Raw genomic sequence first — 24,062 nt, 5'->3', positions numbered from 1 at the left:
CGCCCCACATCCGGCTTCGCTCTCTCTCTCTCTATCTCTCTGTGCCATGGTTGCTCCGGCAGCTTCGGGCCACCACCTCCATCAAGTCTCCACCTCCATCAGAGAAGATAGGAGCACTGCATCCGGATTCGACCTCAACCTCCGAGCGCCGCCGTCACTCGAACCATACTCTCTCTCCCCCAGACTCTCTCTCTCTCTGCCATGGCTGCTCAGGCGCTCCACCTTCGGATTCGGGCCAACAACTCAATCGATCCGGCGGATTCTGGGCCATCTAGTCTCTATTTCTCGATCCGGATCTTGGCCGGGTCTTAACTGGGGAACCCACGGCGACGAAGAGGTACGGTGATTGAGGTTGAGGTCGGCGGTCCGGTCCCATTAACCTTGTTTCGCCAACTCTTCCCATCTAACGAAGACGATGACGATCCGACCAATCCTGCACCGGCCTCACACTCGGTGGGTGCCCAGAGCAATTTCTGGGTGCCCATATCACTTTTTTTTTTTTTTTTTTGTACACTGTGAACCCCGAGAATGAGGAAGGAGGGGAATTGCAATGTAACTGTGGGGTTTGTTTGATGGTCTACTGGGGCAGTAGACACATTATTGGCCCCCAGTAGACTTTTATATGAGGGACAGGGATCACTATAGTGTGGTGTTTTAATAAGTTACCTGTTGTTTTCTGTGTATTAAAGTCAAATTATCTGTGAATCCTACAAAAATGTGCATTTTTGGTGGTCTATTGGGAGGCAGTAGAAACATTGGACTTTGTATTGGGGGGCAATAATATGATTACTGGGGGGCAGTAATATGATTATAAATTGATCAATTGTTCCTGTAGTGTATTCATTTTGGTTTTTGGAGTTCATACAATTCACTGGACGGCAATAATATGATTTTTGGGAGGCAATAATATGATTACTGGGGGGCAGTAATATGATTACTGGGGGGCAATAATAGCCGGATTCCGGATTCCGGTCACCGGTCGCCGGAATCTGGTCACCGTTCGCCGGAGTTCCGTCACAGGTGGCCGGAGTCCGGTCGCCGGAGACCGCGCCGACCACTGGTCACCGGAGCACAGCAAGGTGGAAGGTGACTTCTCTCTCTAAGTGAGAAAGAAGGAGAGGGCAAAAAAGTCTCAAAAAAAAAGAAAAAAGAATTAATTGGGTAAAGGGGAAATAATCCCTTAGAGTGTTTTGGGTAAATGGGGTTAAAAAACAGTTGGTGGAGCAAGTGGGCAATTTTTAGCCTAAAATTGGGTAAACGAGCATTTTCCCAAAAAAAAAAATTCAGTCAAGCGTCGGTGTTTGGAGCGTTGGGCTAGCCTGAGGCTTCTCCATCCCGAGTTTCCTCTAATTAGGCCGAACAAATTGGCTGGCCCACCTAATTTTGTAGTGTTACTAATGATTAAACTATTGAAAAGTATGGGCCGCCTCACATCTCAATACCACTATTTTGATTTATTCTCAATAGTCAATACCATTGATCACATTGTCTTCCAATCGGTCAAAATACTGTAGAACATTGACATCTATTCATCGACATCCTTGACATCCTCTTTCTTTTTGAATTGAAAATCTAATTGGCAACCAATTCTTAACCTAAAACGCTACTCTCTTCCTTCTTACATCATAACTCTTGTTGGCAGCATCCACTAATTCGGAACTTAATTTGAAAATGATATTTTAACTTAAATTAGCGAGTCCTTAATAACCAACGAATGACAAATGCTTTTCTTGGAAGTCGATTCTATACCATCTTTTTGATGCTACACAGAGATTTCATTACCTTAGTCGGAAAATTCGAACCAAAAGAATTAAAACCGTGCATGTACCACTAACTCATGAAGACTAATTATAGGCCCAGAAAATAGTTAGGCGTGGAAAGCTGACCCCGTGGTCTATTTCTTATTTCCATACACGCCTTCGATTTCCTCGGTTGGAGTCTGAGATTTCGTCGGAGTCAAAATACGCGTAATATTAACTCACAATAAATAGAGACATCTCATTGAGAAAATACCTTCCTTTCCTTGTTCTGCTCTATCTCTCATTCCTTTTCGTTTCTTTGTTCTTGCCGGAGAAGAAGAAGAAGGGATTCTGAATCTGATCTCTATCTTCTTCTCTCAGCGGCTTCAACATGTCTAGCAGATGGATCAGGCCCGAGGTACCCTTTACGTACCTCTCTCTCTTTCAATCATTTGTTTGGTTGATGGCATAGAATTCTTTGGCTTTGCTATGTATCTTATTCTGTTAACTTGGCATGGAACTTATTCCCTGTATATATATTATATATTTGTGGATGAGGAAGTGAGACTATAGCCTTTTTCTTTGGCTTGTGTTATAGTTCAAGTTCAACCATAAAACTAACCCTTGGGTTGGAGTGAAAAATTTAAAACGGTTAAATCACGTAGTGGTTGATTGAGTTGTGATTTATAAGAACTAGGGCCTTTGATTTGAATTGTTCTTATATCAGGTAAGTTGAAAACTTGGGGTTCGTTTGAATGATGAATATGCTACATACTAGACGACTAAAACTGCTAGATTTTTGAATACCATGTGAGATTTAGGTTTCGTTTTGATGTGCTGGTTAGATATAGCTAGGTTAATTAATATAGAGAAAAGAGGAGGTAATGGATGATTTGAAATCAGTAATGTAATGTTATCTTAAATCCTTCCGTAGATTTGAAATCTCTCTACCCCAAGGGGGGCCTTTTTCTTATATGAAATAATGTTCTGTAAATATTGATTGTGCTTTTTGTTCTTCATGTTGGATATATGTAGGTGTACCCACTCTTTGCAGCAACTGGTGTAGCTGTTGGTATCTGTGCAATGCAACTCGTTAGAAACATCACGAGCAACCCTGAAGTGAGGTACATATATCTGTTATTTATATGTTATACTCTATTCTGCACAAGGAAAAGTGGCGCTACCCTACTGAAAAAGCCTACCAAATCCTATTGCAAGTCAACGTGTAAATCTTATTTACGTAGCTTCTTAGTGTAGCAGAGTAATATATCACAATTTGGCTAGAGTGATTCAAAATCTTGGGATTTAGTGACATTTATAAGATGACAATCCTTGGTTAGATTACTACAATTCTTACATTTCAGGATTTGGAATTTAGAATAAAGAAGACAAATGAATCTGCTTCATCATATAGTTATATCAAATACATCTTATCTAATGTTTCACAATTTTCCCAACGAATTCAGCCTCGATCATTCTCAAATACAAATCTCTCTTTCTGAAATTGCCTTAATCAAATGGAGCATTAGACAGTAGAATAACTATAAAATATCTGATGTCAATTTAACTAATCCTCAGTGTCTCATATCTTGTTGCAGGGTTTTAAAGGAGAACAGAGCTGCTGGAATTCTAGACAACTTTGAAGAGGGTGAGAAATACAAAGAACATGGACTTAGGAAGTTTGTTCGCAAGAGAAACCCCGAGATCATGCCATCCATCAACAAATTTTTCTCAGACCCAAACTAAAACAAACCATGAGATTCGTCCACAGATTTTCGCAGATTGAACAATTGAAATTAGATATCGGCTGTGAATCTGTTTTGCAATGTAGGACCAATAATTGTTCTTATGAAAGGGTTATGAGACAATTGTAATGCACTAAAAGTTGCCAAATTGTTGGGGGTATGATTTACCTCATTGATAAATAAAGTTCAGTTCCATATTTTCTAATATATGGCTGCTCATGATAAGTGCCTGCTACGTTTTTTTAGGGGCTCATTCTGTCAATGGCATAATCAACACCTACTAGTCGCATAATAGTACTTAAATGACAGGTTTAATTAAAGCTTGCAGTGTTATTAACTTGCTAACTAGTACAGCTACTTAACGCCCTTTCATTGGTCAAGGTTAATGGTTCAAGTGTTTAACCATAGATAATTATTTGGTCATGTATGTAATGGTTACCGGTTGCCTTCACCCTAAATCATTTCATCAAACATTTGTTAAACTTGTTTGTAAACACAGCAGGGGCCATGCTAATCTTCTCTGTATCGTTCCAATTTTATCAGATGTCCCCGAAGGGACAAGATTACATGGGATTCCAAAGTATATAAGGATTGGTGATTTAGTTTAATTTCCAATGTGGGATTGTTGCTCTTAAGTAGGCCATTCATTAATTCAATCTCTTAAACAACAGAAGGTGAAATAAACATAAAGTCATAACTACATTCCCCTATTTGTTAGTTGTTACTGAGTTCAAATCTTGTCATCTAACTAAGTAATATTGTTTTGGATCTTCTCAATTTCAGTTGACTATACATTCGACACTGACAATTTCATCTCAAGATTCTTGCTTCTGTATGTCACTGACCAGATTACTGTTACCATAGTTGATATCATAAATAATCTTTTTATATCTGGATTTTCATTTTGGTTTGCCTAAATTCAAACCATAGTTGATATCATAAATAAACAGTAATATGATCAGCCCGAATGTTTTTTCATATATTGGCTACCATGGCTTCTAGTTCATAATGAGAGAGGCATATAACTTGTTTAGCCTCAGGTCAAGCCAATGTAAATCCTGATAAAGTTCTTGGTGTTGTAAAGTAATAGATCAAAATGGCTAGAGTGATTCAAACTCTAGGGATTTGGTTAACATTGTAAGATAACATTGCTTTGGTTAGACTACTACATGCAATTTATACATGTCAATATTTGAAAATTAGAAGGAAAAAAGAACAAAAGAAATGGATTTAAAATTTCAAATATTTCTTTGCATCATCCAATGCATCTATATAGTTATATCAAATACATGCTATCTAATTCTGTAGTACTATTGATAGTAATACTGTCAGTAGTTTTCCATAAGTTCATGGTAAAACTGCTACGAGCTTATGAAGATTCTGGCGATGTGGGACTTCCTTCCCTTTGGCTTCTTTAGTCAGAGTTGGGCCTAAAAGGACATTTCAATATATTGAAAAATTAAAGGTACAGTAAGCTAGTAGTCATTATAGATTGAGCTTTCTCATCTGGCTTTGCATCTCAACTCTTCTATATTCCCTCTTAACAGTGAAATTAACTGGGGTGTTTTTCCTTACTTCATATGATGAACGATTATAAATAGAAGTAATAGGATCGATCAAATGAAATCTAAATGAAAGTAACAGGATCTTCCAAGAACCATTTGAATTTTCGGTTAATACCTAAGATGCACATTTCGGAATCCAATTGTCTTGATGAGTTGGCCATTAATTCTGAGTTTGGCATAGAACTTACCTTCAAGCATAACTTGGTGACTCACTCGACCGGCATTCTTGCAATCATCAACGAACTCTCTCAACTGATATGCACCTTGCATCCACACTCCATAGATTCCAAATCATCACCCTAGCTTGCTAGTACCTCCAGAGATTTGTCTCATAATTTCATTCTGGTAACAAAAGCTCCTATGAAAATGAAAATTTTTTCTCAAAAAGATTTTATTTTTAATTTTTCATAGGAGTTTTGCTACCAGAATAATCTTATGGCCGCCAAAATGGTGCATGCATATGTGTAATAAAGATCGAACTAAAGAAGGAGGAGGAAGAGGAAGAGGAGGTTGCAACTATATATAATCTATGAGAAACAAAGAGAGAGGAAACAAGAATTGGAGCTCACAAGTAATAGAAGCTAGCTTGGAAGCACGAATTTATAGATAGCTAAGATGTATCGAAGAGAGTTAAGTTTCACAGATCGAGTAGTTAGAGACTTGAGAGTAGTGACGCTGACAACCCAACCTCTTTTAACTTTTATCTAGACTGGTGCAAAGAATTCTTCATTTTCATGACATAAGCTGCTCATCAAGGCGATTGGAATGGGTGAAAAATGCACAATGTATTGCCACCCCCAGAGGCCCACCAGACCATGTGAATATGATGTAGGTAGAGGAGTACCTAGGATCAAGTGGACTGTGGTGATGTATTTTGGGATTTATATATATGTGTATTTATTGGTGCTTTTTGTTTCGAATAGATATTCCAAAGTAGCAGCAGCTCATGAAGTAATAACGGTGATTAAGAAAATTGAATTAGCTTGGATTGCGAACTAGATGTTTACTAACAGGTCGCCTTGGAGGTTAACTCAATCTACTCCAGTTCTTTTCATAAATCTCCTAGTTTGGTGCCCTGGTAGCTATGGATGATCGAGATGAAATTATTTGCCCCCTATATATAGTTGAATATACTCGTGAACACGTATAAGAATTCAAACTATGTAGTATTACAATTAAAGCGTAAATATGTTAGACCATTAGACCAGGTTCGATCAATCGCTAGGCAGCTCGGCAAACGTGTAACATAGATATTGTCAGTTAATCTTGTTGAGAGTCTCTGAAGAATGCACATGTGGTCACAAAAAATAGGGAAAAAATCATGAATAGTACCCGAAGTAAGGCCCACTACGAATTTCAGTACATAAATTTCCAAAACATAAACTTTGGTACATCAAATATGAAACCCGACCCAATATACGTACACGACGTCAATGACTCCGTCAGACGTCGTGCCATTACGCACATAATAAAGGGCAGAATTGGTTTTTTAGTTTGAAAACCCTTATCCCTTCGACTTGGTCAGCTGTCGTATATAAGGACATGTAGTCCACCACAGTCAACTCGTTTTTCTCTCTCTTTTATCCCTTTGACAGCCACACGAACAAGAAGGTCCTGGAGGATCTGCAAAAATCCCGTCGAAGCGCCTCTGCAACAAGATCGCCGGATTCTCGACCCATCTCATGAAGCGCATCCAGAAGGGCCCCGTCCGCGGCATCTCCCTCAAGCTCCAAGAGGAGGAGCGCGAGCGCCGCATGGACTTTGTCCCCGACGAGTCCGCCATGAAGACCGACGAGATCGCCGTCGACAAGGAGACCGTCGATCAAGAAGGTGGATCCCTCTGATCTCCAGACTGCGCCGATCGGGTACGGCCCCAGGAGGTACTAGGAAATGGTGGCCGGTTGCCGGTTTTTCACCGCCGCAACGGTTTTGATGTTATAGTACATTGGGTTTTTTTTTGGATTAGGAACCATGTCTAATTTGCTATGCTTTTTTTTGAGTTTGTTGTGAACTAGTGCTTTGTCCTTTATTGGAATTTCTGTTCTGGATTAAGAATTTAAAGCATGTCTCTTTATTTAGATTTGCTGCATAAGTTGTTTTGATATCGTGGTTAATTGGTTCAAATGTTGTTTCTGTGTTAATTTGGTTGATATTTTGGTTGATTGATGTTAGGGGTTTGTTTAAGAATGATTACAGTAGGGTTTAGATTTGAGTTTATTTGGAAGGATCTGGTTTGGTCATGTTGTTGGATATGATTACTTTGGTTCCACAAATGACATTGTGGCTCTAGGTCCCGGGAACTGAAGTGATGTTGATTTCAATTATGTTAGTTTGTTTAGTTGTTAGAGAATGCAAGCTTTTTAGTGAGGCCGTGGATAAATCCCCAGGCTCTTACTGACCTGCTTTTTTCTGCTTTTGTTCACATTTTCTTGATGCAAGTTCTAGGTACTTGAGGGTGCATTTTGTTTGGAAATGTATATACTAGAGTTGAACTGCGACATAAGGGTGCTTCATCATTTCCTAGGCTGAACCAGTGAATGAGACATCATCAGCAAGTGCTGGAGGGTCAAGGAAGAGGTACAAGTTGCCTGCAAGGAGAATTAAGCCAAGAAAGTCACCCAGACTTGCTGCTGCATCTGTTCAACCTCAAAAACCGAAACTGCAGAGGGCTTTGTGGAAACCCTGAATTCTGTGTTTTAGGAACCAAGCTTGGTAGTTATGGCAAGAAACACCACCTGTTAATGTGGCATTTGTTTTCTTTTGTAATAGGACAAATGCCATAAGCTTTTGTGTAACTGGTGGTTTTTGGAAAATCTGTAGTAGGGGGCAGTATGAACAATTGCTTTCCATTATTTGGAATTTCTATGTCATGCACAATTGAACCATTAACTAAGTAATTTCATTCCTATCATTGCCATTTTTTTTTTTCATTTTCACCACTACTAATGGTCCATTTTTAAACAAGAGTATGGTTAGTTGCAGACTTTATCAGAATTATGGCGGGAAAAATATGTGTAAGGAGTGTAGGTTGTAGGTTGGAGGGAAAAGGCCGTACAGACCATTTTACCCCTTCAAATACGGCCAAACTAACGGCGGTCATTGACGTCGTGTATGCTAACTGGTCAGTTTTTAAACCTCATGTACCAAAGTTTATGTTTTGGAAATTTATGTACTGAAATTCGTAGTGGTCCATAGTTCAGGTCCACTTACCAAATTTTTCCCCAAAAAATATTAGGGGAACAAAACCCAGTTATATTAATATGAGCTCTCAAATGTACTGTACAGTGATTTTCACTGGTCACTGTGTTGATACTTGATACTACTTCATTCTACCACGTGATCGGTTTCATTTTCATGCGAACTTAATGTAGAGATCAGAGTATCTCCTTGATGATTCATCAATGCCCAAGTTCGGCATGGGATCCGGCAATCAAATAATTCAAATCCCTATTAAGCATCAGCTAGTGACGTTCTCTGCTATAGCTAGGCAATTCTTCTTCATCGATTATTGTCCAACTGATCTCTTGCTCTCTGCATTCGATCGATCGGAGAAGATTTGTATCCTGCTTGAACGAAGGAATTAACTGGCATATAGAGCAGAAGATGATAAACGATGAAGAAGAAGTCATTGCTATCACGACATGCTGTATGCCACGATCCTTTAAAAACAATCAGACAAATGAAACGAATCACTAAATTAATTTCTAAACTTTTACCTAAAGAAGCGGCAAAAGGAGAACTTAAGAACAAAGGTACTGGTAAATTACTAAATTTCATAAAATATAGAAGATCCAGCAGTATGAAACTTATTTTGGAAAGAAATGCCAGTGATCGATTACCTAAGGGGTTGATGCTGGCATGGGACTCATTTTCATATTCTACGCATTGAGTTTCATGTCAAAAGTCAACATTTGTAGGATGCTGCTAAATAGTGGTTTATATTTTCATGATTATGATCACTTATGAATCAAAATAATTTTTATGATTAACTCTTTATTCATTGACATGTATGGGTACAGCCTACAAGTTCTGTTGTTACGTCAAGAGGATCAAATATCTTTTTTTTTTTTTTTTTTTTTTGTAGGTGAGAGAGTCGCAGTTAACAACTATAATCATGGTGTTGTTCTTCTAAAAGTCTAAGAGATGATACATGTGCATGTTAACAAACAAGAGTGTAATAGTACTATAGACTTTAAGCTACTACGTACAAGTCTAAGAGATGATAGTAATAAGGGAAAAATTCACCAACGGTGTCTGGACACTTAGGGGACTTTCAGAATGATACCTGAACTTACAAAGTTATCAATGTGATACCTGGACTCATTTTTTCGTATCAACGTCGTACCTATGACCAATTTCCGTAACGGCTCCGTGACGGAAATTGGTCATAGGTATCACATTGATACGAAAAAATGAGTCCAGGTATCACATTGATAACTTTGTAAGTTCAGGTATCATTCTGAAAGTCCTCTAAGTGTCCAGACACCGTTGGTGAATTTTTCCCTAGTAATAAATCCAGATCTACTGACGCTCTGTCTGAATGGTACGTAACATGACTGATATTATATTCCCCCTTGATATAGTCTGTGGCCTTCTTTAGTACCAAGTCAGTATCAGCATCTGGCTTAGCAATGACATGGCAAGTCAGTAGCGCCTTCCCCACAGTAATAGCCCAAATGTGCAGTTTTTCTGGCAACTATTGCTATACAGACTGCTCAGTCGCTCAGAGTCTCTTCCTTAGAATGATATAACTTGCGTGAGCTGTTCCAATTAGGATTAATGTTGATTGAATGATTAACTTGTAATTCTAGATTGATTGATTAGTAATCATAGGTGATTGATGGCATGTAATGATAAAAATGATTAGTCTAGGTGTTGAATGCTTACCTTTTGTATATGTCTTGTAATCCTATTTAATCCTCAGTGTGAGGTAATTAATAGAAATATACTGAAATTTCAGTATTCCGAGCACCCATCTCATTTTTCGACTCCACTCCTTCTAGCCGAATCCTGAATAGGGTTAGTTCTATTTTTTTCTTTAACTTCTTCTTCAAATTTAATAGATTCTGTTTTGTTCAAGTATTTCAAGTTCTTCAACTAAAAGCTTACTATCATCTCTTAACAAACAAAAACTAAAATGGATTGCAGTTTTCAACGGATCAAAGCACTGTAGACATAGACATTCCTTATAGATTAGCTGGATTAGCATTTGCACTGATCCAACTAATAAGCATCATAGTCCTTATGTCTCAATTCTCAAGTGGCCTGGCAAGTTTTCCTTCTTTTCCTCGGGGTTCTTGGACTCTCCATATGGCATCAAGTAAGAGAAGAACTCATTTCGAAATAATGTCTTCATTGTTTAAGATCTTGGTTTTTAATTACACTCATTCTCATACAAGTAAGATTGTAGTTAATGTTCCTTCCGGCTAATATTCAACTATTTTGGTTCAAATAGGTATTATATTTCATTTTATTTTATTGCAGCTAGCCTATTACATTACCACAGCTAGAGAACTTGCAAAGATGGTTGGAATTCGAAAGGCTCCAATCCTCCATCACTTCTCAGAATCAACCAAGAAAACCGCTTCTTGATGAAGATAATGAATCTCATTGACGACTATTCTCGTGTAGCCTTTCACAATTATGCCACAATGGAATGGTTGTGGGTCCGAATCAATTTTCTGTTCAACCTTGTATTCTTTCTTGTTCTTATCATTTTAGTGAGCTTGCCAAGGTCTGCCATTAACCCTATTCTCTTGACACATGTGCAATACGTCTTGCGTGGAGTTGCCTTCCATCCTGATGCCCACAGCGAGAACAGAGAGATTGCAAATGCCGCAACATCTGATAATAGATGAGCTGCATCAGTCATAATGGCAAGACTGTTGGCTTGATGCCGAATGCCAGAATGTTACTTTTTCCATAGGAGCTCTTGTTACCGTGATGGTAATAATCTTGTGGGTGCTTTTTGCTTGCGTTTTCTTCTATTTGCAGCAACTGAGAACGACGTCATATATGAGTCGAGAGAAGGAACATCCTGAAATGATAAGTTCGATCCGTATGTCTTAATTATGAGTAAAGTGAACTTACAGATGTCGAAACACAAATACAAAAACAAAAACCAAGAGTAATATTGTGATGCGTACTTACACTTTGTATAATTTTAAGCTTGTCAATGTCTTCAAAGATCCAACTTTTGTGGTCTGAATCAATCTTCATGAAAAACCAAGAGGAGGGTTTATGAGCAAAAAAGCCACCCAGAAACCAAAACTTACAATAATCGAGTTTATCAACTATATAGAAGTTGTTTTAGGCTGAGAAGAGATGAGGAAATTTGCAACTGGCGATTAGTTGCACCATTTTCTAGCTCTTTACTAGTTGTTGGCTCATGCAACCAAGATTCACAGAGAATGGAATCGGGTTGGAACTTGGAAGTAGTAGGGCTGAGATGAAATTTAATTTATAGCAGCTGGCTAGCTAGGATCAAGTAGAGACTTACTAGAGATTAAGTAAGAGAGTTGATGGACTTTCACAAACCACGCAACAAAAAGACCAAATGAAGCAATTTCATCATAATGATGGATGCATGGGTCGGTTGGTAAAATCCTATGAGGCAATCACATGGCGGGAATCAGGTAAAATAATTCTCTATGGCCTGCGTGACTGGTCCATACCGATCATGTACTTGGTTATCAATCACTCACCATCTATGATTGATATATACCTCAGCAAATATTATTGTTGCCCCAGCAAATCTTTTTCCCAAATATGAGAAAACTCATTTTCTAGCCTTTTGTTTTGTTGCAGGCTTCTTGATTGGCAAACTTACATTTTGGCAGGAGAAAGTGGCCAGCTGTCATCTCTATATATAGCTCATTCGTGAGTAGCATGTCTTCTTTATTATTACTAGCCCCTTAACATGTGCGGAGCACATGTCAATTGACTTTTATTTTTTTAAATTAAAAAAGTTACAATAATTTATCTCCTAATTTTAGGGAAGCTTTTTCTTTTTTCATAGGAGGTATTGCAGATTTTTCAAATATAATATAGTGTATTGACTATCTTATCCTCATATAGAAATAATTTATTTATTAATATTTATATTATATGAGGGCATATATGGTAGTTCAAAAATTTAACCATTCCTTGAAGAATTTGCTTAATTATATAAGATAATTGAAATTTTTTTTATAGACCAAAAAGAAGTTTGAAGATTTTCCAATATCATCTAGGTCTACTCCTAGAAGGAAGTTAGTTATGCTAAGATTTCTCAAAACAAAAAAAGAGAGATACGTACAGCTGACTCGGAACTTACTTAACAATTCTCATGACCACATATGCATGGTCACAAGTCATCTAATATTGCAGCCTTGGAAGTTAAGATTATGAGAATTGAGAAGGCAAATGCTTGTCAATAATAAGGTTATTTCATCTGTTAAGCTCGTTGCAGGTATAAATACTATATACGTGCATAATGTGTATGTACACACACACACACACACTCTGACACAGACACATATATGTATGTATGTATTTATGTGTATATATATATACAGATCCAATCCAGAGCGGAGCTCCGCTTTGAAATTAACGTGTGAAGTTCGAGTTTTGGGCTATTTTTTTGTCGCATATCCACATCTCGACCGTTCAGTTTTTAGGTACTCGTGTATAGATCATCTCTGCAAATTTTCAGCCAAATTGATGATCGTTAAGGTATCTAACTCGCTTAAACTAATGGACGGACTGAATCTGTCAACCTGAACCGTACTAGCTTTAAGGCAATTATCAATGCCTTAGCGATCATCATTTTGGTTGAAAATTATATACAGATTCTATCCAGAGCGGAGCTCCGCTTTGAAAATTAACGTGTGAAGTTCGAGTTTTGGGTCACTTTTCGGTCGCATATCCACATCTCGACCGTTCAGTTTTTAGGTACTAGTGTATAGATCGTCTCTGCAACCTGAACCGTACTGAACGGTCGAGATGTGGATATGCGACCGAAAAGTGACCCAAAACTCGAACTTCACACATTAATTTTCAAAGCGGAGCTCCGCTCTGGATAGGATCTGTGTATATATATATATATATATATATATATATATATATATATATAAGACTAATGACTTGTTATTGTTTGTGTAAATTTAATACAACAATTCTTGCAACTGGATCAAATTAAGACGAATTTATTTCAATTACATTTCATCATGATGTGAAAATGAACAAAACAGTACTATAGTTTTAGTCTTCAATCACCAGACGGTTCACAAAAGGTAGCCCAACAATCAAGAAACTTTAGAGAAATGAAGGAATCAAAAGAATTAGCACAAACTAATCGAGGAGAATTGCTTTAAAAGTTTAGTTGAAACCTACTCGATCGAGTTCATCAAAAAAAAAAAAAAAAACCTACTCGATCGAGCTTTTTACTCTTCTTCATTCTCACTTGGGAGGTTACGGGATTAGCATATATGGAGCATTGCGACCCAGTTCTGGTAGCCCAGAAGGTCCGAGGGGTTGATTCCGAATTTGGGTCGGCTTATTTTACCAATGCACGAATTTGATAAAGGTAAGAATTTATAGCTTAAAACAAACAAAACTTTTGCTTCAAGAAAAGAATTTTCTATTTTTGATTGGTCTAAAACTGTTCACAGATAGTATACATACTGCAGTTGGAATATATGTCATCTAGAACTTGATACGGCTTGCATTAGTGACTGAGTTTCGTTCACATTTCGGATCATACAGGTAGGACTGTGGAGTATGATTCTCCTGCTCGGCTGATTAAGGAAAACTCGATCTTCTGCATTTTCGAAGTTGGTTGCGGAATTCTTGAGGAGATGTTCCATAAGAAAGAACAACTGCTCATCTTGAGAATTCATAGAGCTTGACATTTTTGCGTTAGCTGTTCCAATTAGGATTAATGCATGGTTGATTAATTGATTGATTTGTAATTGTAGATTTATTGATTTGTAATGATATGAGTCATTAATGTAGCTGTTAAATGTTTACATTTTATATACTTGATGCAATCCTATTTAAACCTCAGATGAATAGAAATATAAAATTATTCTCCTATATATACTTTCTGATAAACATTCCAGAATGTTGATTTGTGGTCATGTTAGTCCTCGTTCCACAAGCTAGGTTTTGTTCTTGAATTTTCCTAATGTGAAGTTGTTCCACCAACTATGCCATCTATGGTCTAGAGCAACTTACTGCCATGCACTTTTTGTGGGTCATTGCCTCCTATAGGTTTGTATTTGAGATTCTCATTGCATCAGGCGTGGATGTGGTTCAGAATGAGAATTATGAATAGAATCAAGTGTATAGATAGAACCAGTTAACGTCTAATTGGGCTTCACATGCATACGGCATACCATTGATGATCGAGCCATTGGGCCCTCCTTCACGTGCATGCATGGACTAGTTCTGTAGAAATACGAACAGTAACACGTTACTCATGAGTCATGACCCCTCAGCACCCATCTCCATCTTTTGAAGGTACCAAGAAGAAGATGATGGTGCAGGCGACATGGGTGTCCCAACCAAAAAAAAGGAAAAAAGAAAGTGCCGTAGGGTTGAGGGAAGTGGTTAAGAAGAAGAGAATAGTAGAGATAGATTGGGTGTCCTAAAGAGTAAAAACTGTGGATTTTATTACCACATACAGAGACAGAGATAATGTATGTTTACACTTTACACTTGAAAAAGAAAAAAAGAAAAAAAACCTTTCAAAAAAAAAAAAAAAATTTGTTTTCTCATTTCAATACATTGATCAGTAAAACAGTAAAACAGTAAAGACATATTATGAAAGTAATTGCTACTTCTTATTTCAAAAAGGCTCAGAACCAGATCAATGGACAGCAGAGGGGAACGTACATGTTCATACACATGCCACTCATGGTTCGCTTGATATGAATTCGGCTGAATCACAATACACAACTTCTTCGGCACAGAGTGATTTCAAAGGTACTTGCACTTCAGATGGGTTTGCTTTGATAATTTTTATTTAGTTTTATGTATAATTTTGATTCATATGTGGTGTAGGTTTTGGAGTTGGGAATTGTAGTGCACTCAGTTAATATTGGAATTTCATTGGGTGCTTCTGAAAGTGCTGAAACAATTCGACCTCTTCTAGTTGCTTTGACTTTCCATCAAGTTTTTGAAGGCATGGGCCATGGGACTTGGTGCTTGCATAGCTCAGGTAATTTCTCCCCCAATTACTGACGCCCTGTCTGAATGGCAATGTGACTGATATTATATTCCCCCTTGATATAGTCTGTGGCCTTCTTTAGTACCAAGTCAGTATCAGCATCTGGCTTAGCAATGACATGGCAAGTCAGTGGCACCTTTCCCACAGTAATGCCCCAAATGTAACTTTTTCCATAGGAGCTCTTGTTACCCTGATGATAATAATCTTGTGGGGGGAATTTTGCTTGCGTTTTCTTCTATTTGCAGCAACTGAGAACGACGTCATATATGAGTCGAGGGAACGAACACCCTGAAAATATAAGATCCATACGTCTTATGAGTAAAGTAAACACAAATACAACACAAAACTAAGAGTAATATTGAGATGCGTACTTACACTTTGTATAATTTTAAGCTTGTCAATTTCTTCAAAGATCCAACTTTTGTGGTCTGAATAAATCTCCATGAAAAAACCAAGAGGGGTTGTGAGGAAAAAAAGAAAAAAGGCCACCCAGAAACCAAAACCTACAATAATCGAGCTTATCAACTATAGGTGCTGGTAGCTAAGATCAATTATATAAGTTAAAAAAATGGTGCATGCATGTGTAATAAAGATTGAACTAAAGAAGGAGGAGGAGGAGGAGGAGGAGGTTGCGACTATAGATAATCTATGAGAGACTCTCTGAAACAAAAATTGGAGCTCACAAGTAATAGAAGCTAGCTTGGAGGCACTAATTTATAGAAAGCTAGCTTGAGAGTAGTGCGCAGACAACCCAACCTCTTCTAACTTTTATCTAGAATGGTGCAAAGCATTCTTCATTTTCATGACATGAGCTGCTCATCAGGGCGATTGAAATGGTTGAAAAATACACAATGCATTAATTGCTATCACCAAACCATGTGATCAATATGATGGAGGTAGAGGAGTACCTCGGATCAAGTGGACTCTGGTGATGTATTTTGAGATTCATATGTGTATTTCTCTAGAGACTTACTAGAGATCAAGTAAGAAACTTGATGGACTTTCACATATCACTCAACAAAAAGACCAATTAAATGAAGCAATGACATGCATGGCTGGAATCAGGTAAAATAATTCTCTATGGCCTGCATTACTGATCCATACCAATCATATACTTGGTTTTCCTGTATCAAAGAGGTTATCCTCACCATCTATGATTAATACCTCAGCAAATATTATTGTTGCCCCAGCAAATCATTGGAAAATCTTTTTCACAAATATGAGAAAACTCTTTTTCTTTTGTTTTGTTGCAGGCTTTTTGATTTGCAGACTTATATTTTGGTTGGAGAAAAGTGGTCAGCTGTCATCTTTATTTACAGCTCATTCATTAGTAGCATGTCTTCCTTATTAATATAATTGAAGATTTTTTTCTAACAAAAAATAAGTTCGAAGATTGTCCAATATCACTTATGACCATTGAAGGAAGTCAGTTATGATGCTGAGATACATATAGCTGACTCAGAACTTACTCAACAATTCTCAAGACCACACATGCATGGTCACAACTTACAAGTCATCTAATATTGCAGCCTTGGCAGTTAAGATTATGAGAATTGAGAAGGTAAATGTTTGTCAATAATGAAGTGAGAAAGGTTGGCTCTTAAAATTTGTTTTGTTTTGTTTTTTGTTTTACTGAAGTATAAGCGTTTGAAAATGAAAATACAACATAAACTTACAAGAAAACCGAAGTTAAAAATCCAGGATGCCAATTCTTGCATAAGACATAATACTATTATACATGTCCTTAAGTAGAGATCATGCTAATCTTCTCTGTATCATTGCAATTTTATAAGATTGCTAGTGAATTTTATATAAACCGTCTCTCCTGTTTTATGATTTGTACGATGTGAGAGTTATTTCCCTTCGGTTAGCTTCGTTTATTAAGAGTTGGGCCTGTTTGGGCCTAAATGGACATGTCAATTAATATTGGTCCTACATTGTGAAACAGATTCACAGCCGAACTTTCCCATGGCCTTGCATCTCAGCATCTCAATTCTTCTATTTTCTTAACATGAAATTAACCGTAGTGTCTACATATGAACGATTATAAGTTAAAGTAATAGGATCTTCCAAGAACCATGGGAGAACTATTTAGATTTTCTGGTTGATACCTAAGATGCACGTTTTGGAATTAATTGTCCTTGATGAGTTGCCATTAATTCCAAGTTTGGCATAGAACTCACCTTCAAGCATAAGTTGGTGAGTCACTTGATTTTCCATATGAACCATCGTTCATATGATGAACGATTAAAAGTAAAAGTAATAGGATCTTCCACTGTGGTATTCAAAGATCTAACTTCACCTATAGAAATCATGTGTTTCAATTTTGAAAAGTTTGTAATGATTTGATCATGAGATAACTGTTCTAACAATAACTATACTTACTGTTACTGAACTTTCAAAGACTATGCAACAGAAAGACCAAATGAAGCAAATTTGATTAACAAGATGTAATTCTAAATTCTTGTAGACAATCTGTTGTCATAATATGTTTGGTAAGTTTGTTCAATATAAGGTCAATACGTATGCTTCTCATACCTAATTATGGTTATTGCTTTAGAGTTTCTTGTACGATACATAATTAATATGTTGTCATGCATGTTAATTGACACCTAATTATGGTTATTGCTTTAGAGTTTCTTGTACGATATATAATTAATATGTTGTCATGCATGTTGACACCTAATTATGGTTATTGCTTTAGAGTTTCTTGTACGATTCTTCTCTCTCTTTTTTATTATTATTATTTTTTTTTATAGAGGAAAAGGAAGATAAAACTCTCGTCAAAGTTGAAAGGATCGCCAATCCCGAAGACTTTGCCAAAGCTTTGATCCTCCAAAGGTACTTCAACTACTGCAATTTGTTGATCACTAACAAGATGGACAGTACTGACAGTCACACTAATGCTGGAATATGGAGCAAAATGACATTCCAGTGGATGAATCCAATTTTTAAAAAGGGACTTGAGATCCAAAAACTGGAACTATCTCATATACCATCTATTCCTCCTTCAGTGAGAGCTGAGAGTGCTTCTTCTTTGCTCCAAGAATCACTCGAACACCACTCTTCATTATTAAAAGCCATAGGGAGGGCTGTATGGAAATCACTAGCCATAAATGCAGTGTTTGCAGGTAACACAACTCACTCAGCTATCATTCTTTGGTATAATTAAGTACTCCTTGTAGTTTTCCTATTTCATATAGGAGTTGCTTTGTGCCAAAGTCATTTAATTTGCATCTAAGTTTGTTTTATTATCTCTAAACAGTAGAATTATTAGTGTATATGATGACTTATTGAGAGTTCGAATAACATTGCACTTTATTTGTGGCATGAAATCCCCCTTTAGTTTACAGTCATGTCTTAATGGCTTAGTAACTGAAAGAGCTTGCTTCAGTAAACAACTTCTGTTTTCTAGCTAGTAGTTTTATGATGGTCATGTATATTGCTTTCAAAATTTATGATTAGTATAACTACAAAAATTAATGTTACACTTAATTTTTCAGGAATCAATGTTGTTGCATCCTATACTGGTCCCTTCTTAATCAGATACTTTGTGAACCATATAGTTGGAAAGTATGGAAGCACAAACATGTATTATGGAGAGAAGCTTGCCTTCATATTCTTTTTTGCAATGACTTTGGATTCAATTACTCAAAGGCAACTGTCTTTTCGTTCTCGGCAAATTGGTCTACAAGTAAGAGCAGCTCTGACCGCCTTAATCTACAAGAAGTGCATCTTGATTAAGTACTTTGGTCCAAGCAATGGTAAAATCGTAAACTTAATCAACATGGATGTAGAAGTGGTTGGAGAATTCTTCTCTTCTATTCATGGAGTTTGGGTGCTTCTCCTTCAAGTTGTTCTGGCATTGGTCATCTTGTACATAAATCTCGGTGCTGCCCCTTCTCTGGCAGCCTTTCTGACCACCGTAGTAGTAGTGGTATGCAACACACCATTGGCTCGAAGGCAACAAAATCTCCAATCAAAAATCATGGAAGCAAAGGATTCAAGAATTAAGAGAACTGCAGAGACTCTAAAGAATATGAGAGTCGTAAAATTTAATTCATGGGAAACTAGTTTCTTAGAGAAGCTCCTTCAACTCAGAGAAACTGAGAAAAGTTGGTTAAAGAGATTTTTGTACACCAAGGCGGCAGTGGTATTTCTTTTCTGGACTTCACCAACTATAGTTACAGGGATTACTTTTGGTGTTTGCATCATGATGAAAACGAAATTAGAACCAAGTACAGTCCTGTCAGCTTTAGCCACTTTCAGAATCCTTACTGAGCCTATTTACAACCTTCCAGAGTTTATCTCGATGATTATTCAAACAAAGGTTTCGGTTAAGCGAATTCAAGAATTCATCAGATTAGAAGAACAAGTGGAGCTGATTCCTCGTGATTTTTCTTGCACCACATCATCCACTTCAAAAATCAGGGTTGAAATGGAGTCCAGTGAGTTTTCTTGGAAACCAAGCAATGAACATATAGAGAGACCTACAAAAACTAACTATGAGAAAGGGTTGCAAGGTGGGAGTCTGCGGTTCTGTTGGCTCAGGCAAGTCTAGCCTACTATGCAGTATACTTCGTGAGATTCCACAAATTTCTGGGCAAGCAACCAAGTGTTATGGAACAAAATCTTATGTTGCACAAAGTCCATGGATCCAAACTGGAACCATAAGGGACAACATCTTGTTTGGTAAGGAGATGAATGAGGGTTTTTATAAGAACATTGTGGAATGTTGTGCTTTGAACCAGGATTTCAAGATGTGGCCTAACGGAGATTTGACAGTCGTGGGGGAAAGAGGAATAAATCTAAGTGGAGGCCAAAAACAAAGGATTCAACTCGCAAGAGCTGTCTACAGTGATGCTGATGTATATATCTTAGACGACCCTTTCAGTGCTGTAGATGCACATACAGGAACACATTTGTTCACGGTAAGCAAACTAATAGTTTATCCAATAATATGATTTAAGTGCATTATATGCATATAGCCATAATGGTGCATCACTACTTACTTGTTTGCTTTGCTTGACCCTTATATAATTACAAATAAAGGAGTTAATCAGAGTTTGGAGTTAATTTGTTTACAGAAATGTATCTTGCAAGAATTGTCTGAAAAAACCGTAATCTATGCTACTCACCAACTAGAATTTTTGGAAGCAGCAGACTATGTTTTGGTCAGTTGATTATTGGACTTCTTAATTAGTTTAATTTATTGTAAGTTAGTTCTCAATTAATCTCTTAGCTCTCGTATATTACAAATTAATTTTGATGATATTCAGGTAGTTAAAGATGGTCAAATTGCTCAATCTGGCACTTATGGGAAGTTGATTGAAGATCCTAATGGTGAACTTGTCATACAAATGACTGCACATAGAAAATCTCTACACCAAGTTCACAGCAGTCAACGACCGGATTCTTTAAGCAACACCACAACTACTGGCCCCATGAAAAATGGAATTGCTGAAAGAGTATTGGATATTGAAGAAACGGAAAAAGCTTCAACCAATGACCGGATTACTGTCAAAGAGATCCGAGAAGAAGAAGAAGAAGCACACACTGGTCGCGTAAAATGGAGTGTATATTCTACATTTGTGACTTGTGCTTTTAGAGGTCTACTGCTTCCAGTAATCCTTGTCTGTCACGTTCTCTTCCAAGTGCTCCAGATGGCAACCAACTACTGGATTGCCTGGGCAGTAGGGAAGGAAAACACTGTCACCAGAGGAAACATGATATGGATTTTCGCTCTTTTATCTGGTGCAAGCTCTGTCTTCCTCTTGGGAAGGGCTGTTTTCCTTTCAGTTATCACTATTGAAACTTCCCAGCATCTCTTTGTTGGGATGATTACTTCAGTTTTCCGAGCGCCTATGGCATTTTTCGACTCTACACCTTCTAGTCGAATCCTCACTAGGGTCAGTAGATAATTATATATCTTATTGCTGCATGAAACCTAATTAATTTTCTTAGCATGTATTGCTTTTTGTTCACGTTACAAGAAATGGTTTCAGTCTTCCACAGATCAAAGCACAGTTGACACAGATATCACATTCAGGTTGGGGGGGCTGGTATTTGCACTCATTCAACTAGTATGCACTATAATCCTTATGTGTCTCGTGGCCTGGCAATTGTCCCTACTTTTCCTTGTCGTCGTTGCAATTTCTTTTTGGTACATGGTAATAAGCAAAAAAAGTCACTTATTTTATGTTTTATATTTCATTTCTTAGCATGATCTTGATAATATATGATAAAACTTGGTGCATGTCATAGTTAATTTTTGTTTCGGTTTTTCCAGAAGTACTATATTACCACTGCTAGAGAACTGGCCAGAATGGTTGCAACTCAGAAGGCTCCAATACTGCATCATTTTTCAGAATCAATTGTAGGAGCTACAACAATTCGTTGTTTCAATCAACAAAATCGATTCTTGACAAAAGCAATGAATGAAATTGATGACTTTTCTCGAGTAGCCTTTCATAACAATGCAACAATGGAATGGCTATCTGTGAGAATAAATTTTCTGTTCAATCTTGCCTTCCTTGTAGTTCTTATTGTCTTGGTGAACCAGCCTAAGTCTGCCATTGACCCTAGTAAGCCGCTCGGATCCCTATTGTGAATTTGTTTTAATTGGAAGGCTTTCTAGTTAGAGCACTAAAAATTCAGATTCTGACCGAACTATTTGTACCTAATGGTTGCTTTGATATCAGCTTTGGCAGGAGTGGCTGCATCATATGGTCTAAACGTTACTGTCCTGCAGGCTTGGGTGATTTGGAATCTATGCAATGTTGAAAACAAAATGATATCTGTTGAGAGAATTCTTCAATTCACTGGAATAGAAAGTGAGGCACCACTTGTGATCGAAGCTTCTAGGCAAAACTCCGAATGGCCAACTGAAGGACAAATTGAATTTCAAAACGTGCAAGTTCAATATCAGCCTGAGGGTCCAATGGTACTGAAAGGGATCACTTGCACATTCTCTAAAAAAGAGAAAATTGGAGTGGTGGGAAGAACAGGAAGTGGAAAGTCCACTATGATCCAAGCCTTGTTTAGAGTTGTTGAGCTCTCAGGAGGGAAAATTCTTATTGATGAACAAGACATTTCTAATATAGGCCTGCAGGATTTAAGGTCAAGTTTAGGCATAATCCCGCAAGACCCAACTTTATTTCAAGGAAGCTTGAGGAATAATCTGGATCCTCTGCAGCAACATTCTGATCCAGAAATATTGGAGGTTACCATCAAAATCCTATATTTACTACTAAAAAATATGATATGTTGGTCAATTAATTTTTCTTATATGACTTTGATATACATGTATATGTTTACACAATTTAGGTTGTGAAGAAATGTCGACTTGGAAACTTAGTGAGGCAAGACCAAATGCTCCTGGATGCACCTGGTATCTACCTAATCATAGCAATTCCATTGTCATTATAGTATTTAAAACTAATATCTGGATTGTAAATTCCAATGCAGTTTCTGAAGATGGAGAAAACTGGAGCGTCGGACAGAGGCAGCTTATTTCTCTAGCCAGAGTGCTTCTGAAGAAGAGGAAAATTCTAGTGCTAGATGAGGCTACTGCATCTATAGATACAGGAACAGATAATGCAATTCAGGAGACAATAAGAAAAGAGACAAGTGAATGCACAGTTATCACCGTGGCTCACCGGATTCCTACTGTTATGGACAGTGACATGGTTCTAGTTCTTGATGAAGGTAAGAATTCATAGCTTAAAAGTTAAAACTAACAAAAATTTTGCTTCAAGAAAAGAATTTCCTATTTTTGATTGGTCTAAACGTTTTGACATATAGCATATATACATAGTGCAGTAGGAATATGTCATCTAGAACTTGATACGGCTTGCATTGGTGACTTGAGTTTCGTTCACATTTCGGTTTCATACAGGTAGGATTGTGGAGTATGATTCTCCTGCTCGGCTAATGAAGGATAACTCTTCCGCATTTTCAAAGTTGGTTGCGGAATTCTTGAGGAGATCTTCCAGGAGAAAGAACAACGGCTCATCTTGAGAATTCATAGAGCTTGACATTTTTGCGTTAGCTGTTCCAATTAGGATTAATGGTTGATTAATTGATTGACTTGTAGTTGTAGATTTATTGATTTGTAATTGTAGGTGATTGATTGTAATGATAGGAGTAATTAATGTAGTTGTTAAATGTTTACGTTTTATATACTTGATGCAATCCTATTTAAACCTCAGATGAATAGAAATATAAAATTATTCTCCTATACTTTCTGATAGACATTCCAGAATGTTGATCTGTGGTCAATTAGTCTTCGTTCCACAAGCTAGGTTTTGTTCCTGAATTTTCCTAATGTGAAGTTGTTGTTCCACCAACTCTGCCATTTATGGTCTAGAGCAACTTACTGCCACTTTCTGCGGGTCATTGCCTCCTATAGGTTTGTATTTGAGATTCCCATTGCATCAGGTGTGGATGTGGTTCAGACGGAGAATTATGAATAGAATCGAGTGTATACATAGAACCAGTTAAAGTCTAATTGGGCTTCACATGGATACCATTGATGAGCCATTGGTCCCTCCTTCACGTGCATGCATGGACCAGTCTTGTAGAAATACAAACAGTAACATGTTACTCATGACTTCATGAGTCATGACCCATCAGCACCCATCTTTTGAAGGTCCGAAGATGATGATGGTGGTGCAAGTGAGTAAGTGACATGGGTGTCCCAACAAAAAAAGGGGGAAAAAAAAAAGGTGCCGTAGGGTTGAGGGAAGTGGTTAAGAAGAAGAGAATAGTGGAGATAGATTGGGTGCAAAAGAGTAAAAACTGC

General features: G+C 37.4%; 1 protein-coding gene and 3 pseudogenes across 1 annotated transcript; 2 read left to right on the top strand and 2 right to left on the bottom strand.

Moving 5' to 3' along the window:
- Positions 1–1,952: 1,952 nt before the first annotated feature.
- On the top strand, positions 1,953–3,689 carry LOC133709845 (uncharacterized). Its single transcript, XM_062135765.1, has 3 exons — positions 1,953–2,157; positions 2,775–2,863; positions 3,338–3,689. The coding sequence occupies exons 1-3, from the start codon at positions 2,131–2,133 to the stop codon at positions 3,483–3,485; spliced, it is 264 nt and encodes an 87-aa protein (XP_061991749.1). The 5' UTR covers positions 1,953–2,130; the 3' UTR covers positions 3,486–3,689.
- Positions 3,690–3,952: 263 nt separating this feature from the next.
- LOC133713239 (U6 spliceosomal RNA) lies at positions 3,953–4,043 on the bottom strand (annotated as a pseudogene).
- A 12,933-nt stretch (positions 4,044–16,976) lies between these two features.
- Positions 16,977–17,071, bottom strand: LOC133713244 (U6 spliceosomal RNA; annotated as a pseudogene).
- A 979-nt stretch (positions 17,072–18,050) lies between these two features.
- LOC133708313 (putative ABC transporter C family member 15) lies at positions 18,051–23,490 on the top strand (annotated as a pseudogene).
- The last annotated feature ends 572 nt before the right edge of the window (positions 23,491–24,062 follow it).

The sequence above is a fragment of the Rosa rugosa genome, chromosome 5, assembly GCF_958449725.1.
Source record: "Rosa rugosa chromosome 5, drRosRugo1.1, whole genome shotgun sequence".
Taxonomy (NCBI): Eukaryota; Viridiplantae; Streptophyta; class Magnoliopsida; order Rosales; family Rosaceae; genus Rosa; species Rosa rugosa.
This window is presented reverse-complemented; position numbering and strand designations above follow the sequence as displayed.

Excerpts from the sequence above, each read along its gene's own strand:
- LOC133709845 (XM_062135765.1), top strand. The coding sequence starts at position 2,131 with ATGTCTAGCAGATGGATCAGGCCCGAG. Across the intron at positions 2,158-2,774 it reads GCAGATGGATCAGGCCCGAG|GTGTACCCACTCTTTGCAGC; the intron begins GTACCCTTTACG and ends GGATATATGTAG. Across the intron at positions 2,864-3,337 it reads ACGAGCAACCCTGAAGTGAG|GGTTTTAAAGGAGAACAGAG; the intron begins GTACATATATCT and ends ATCTTGTTGCAG.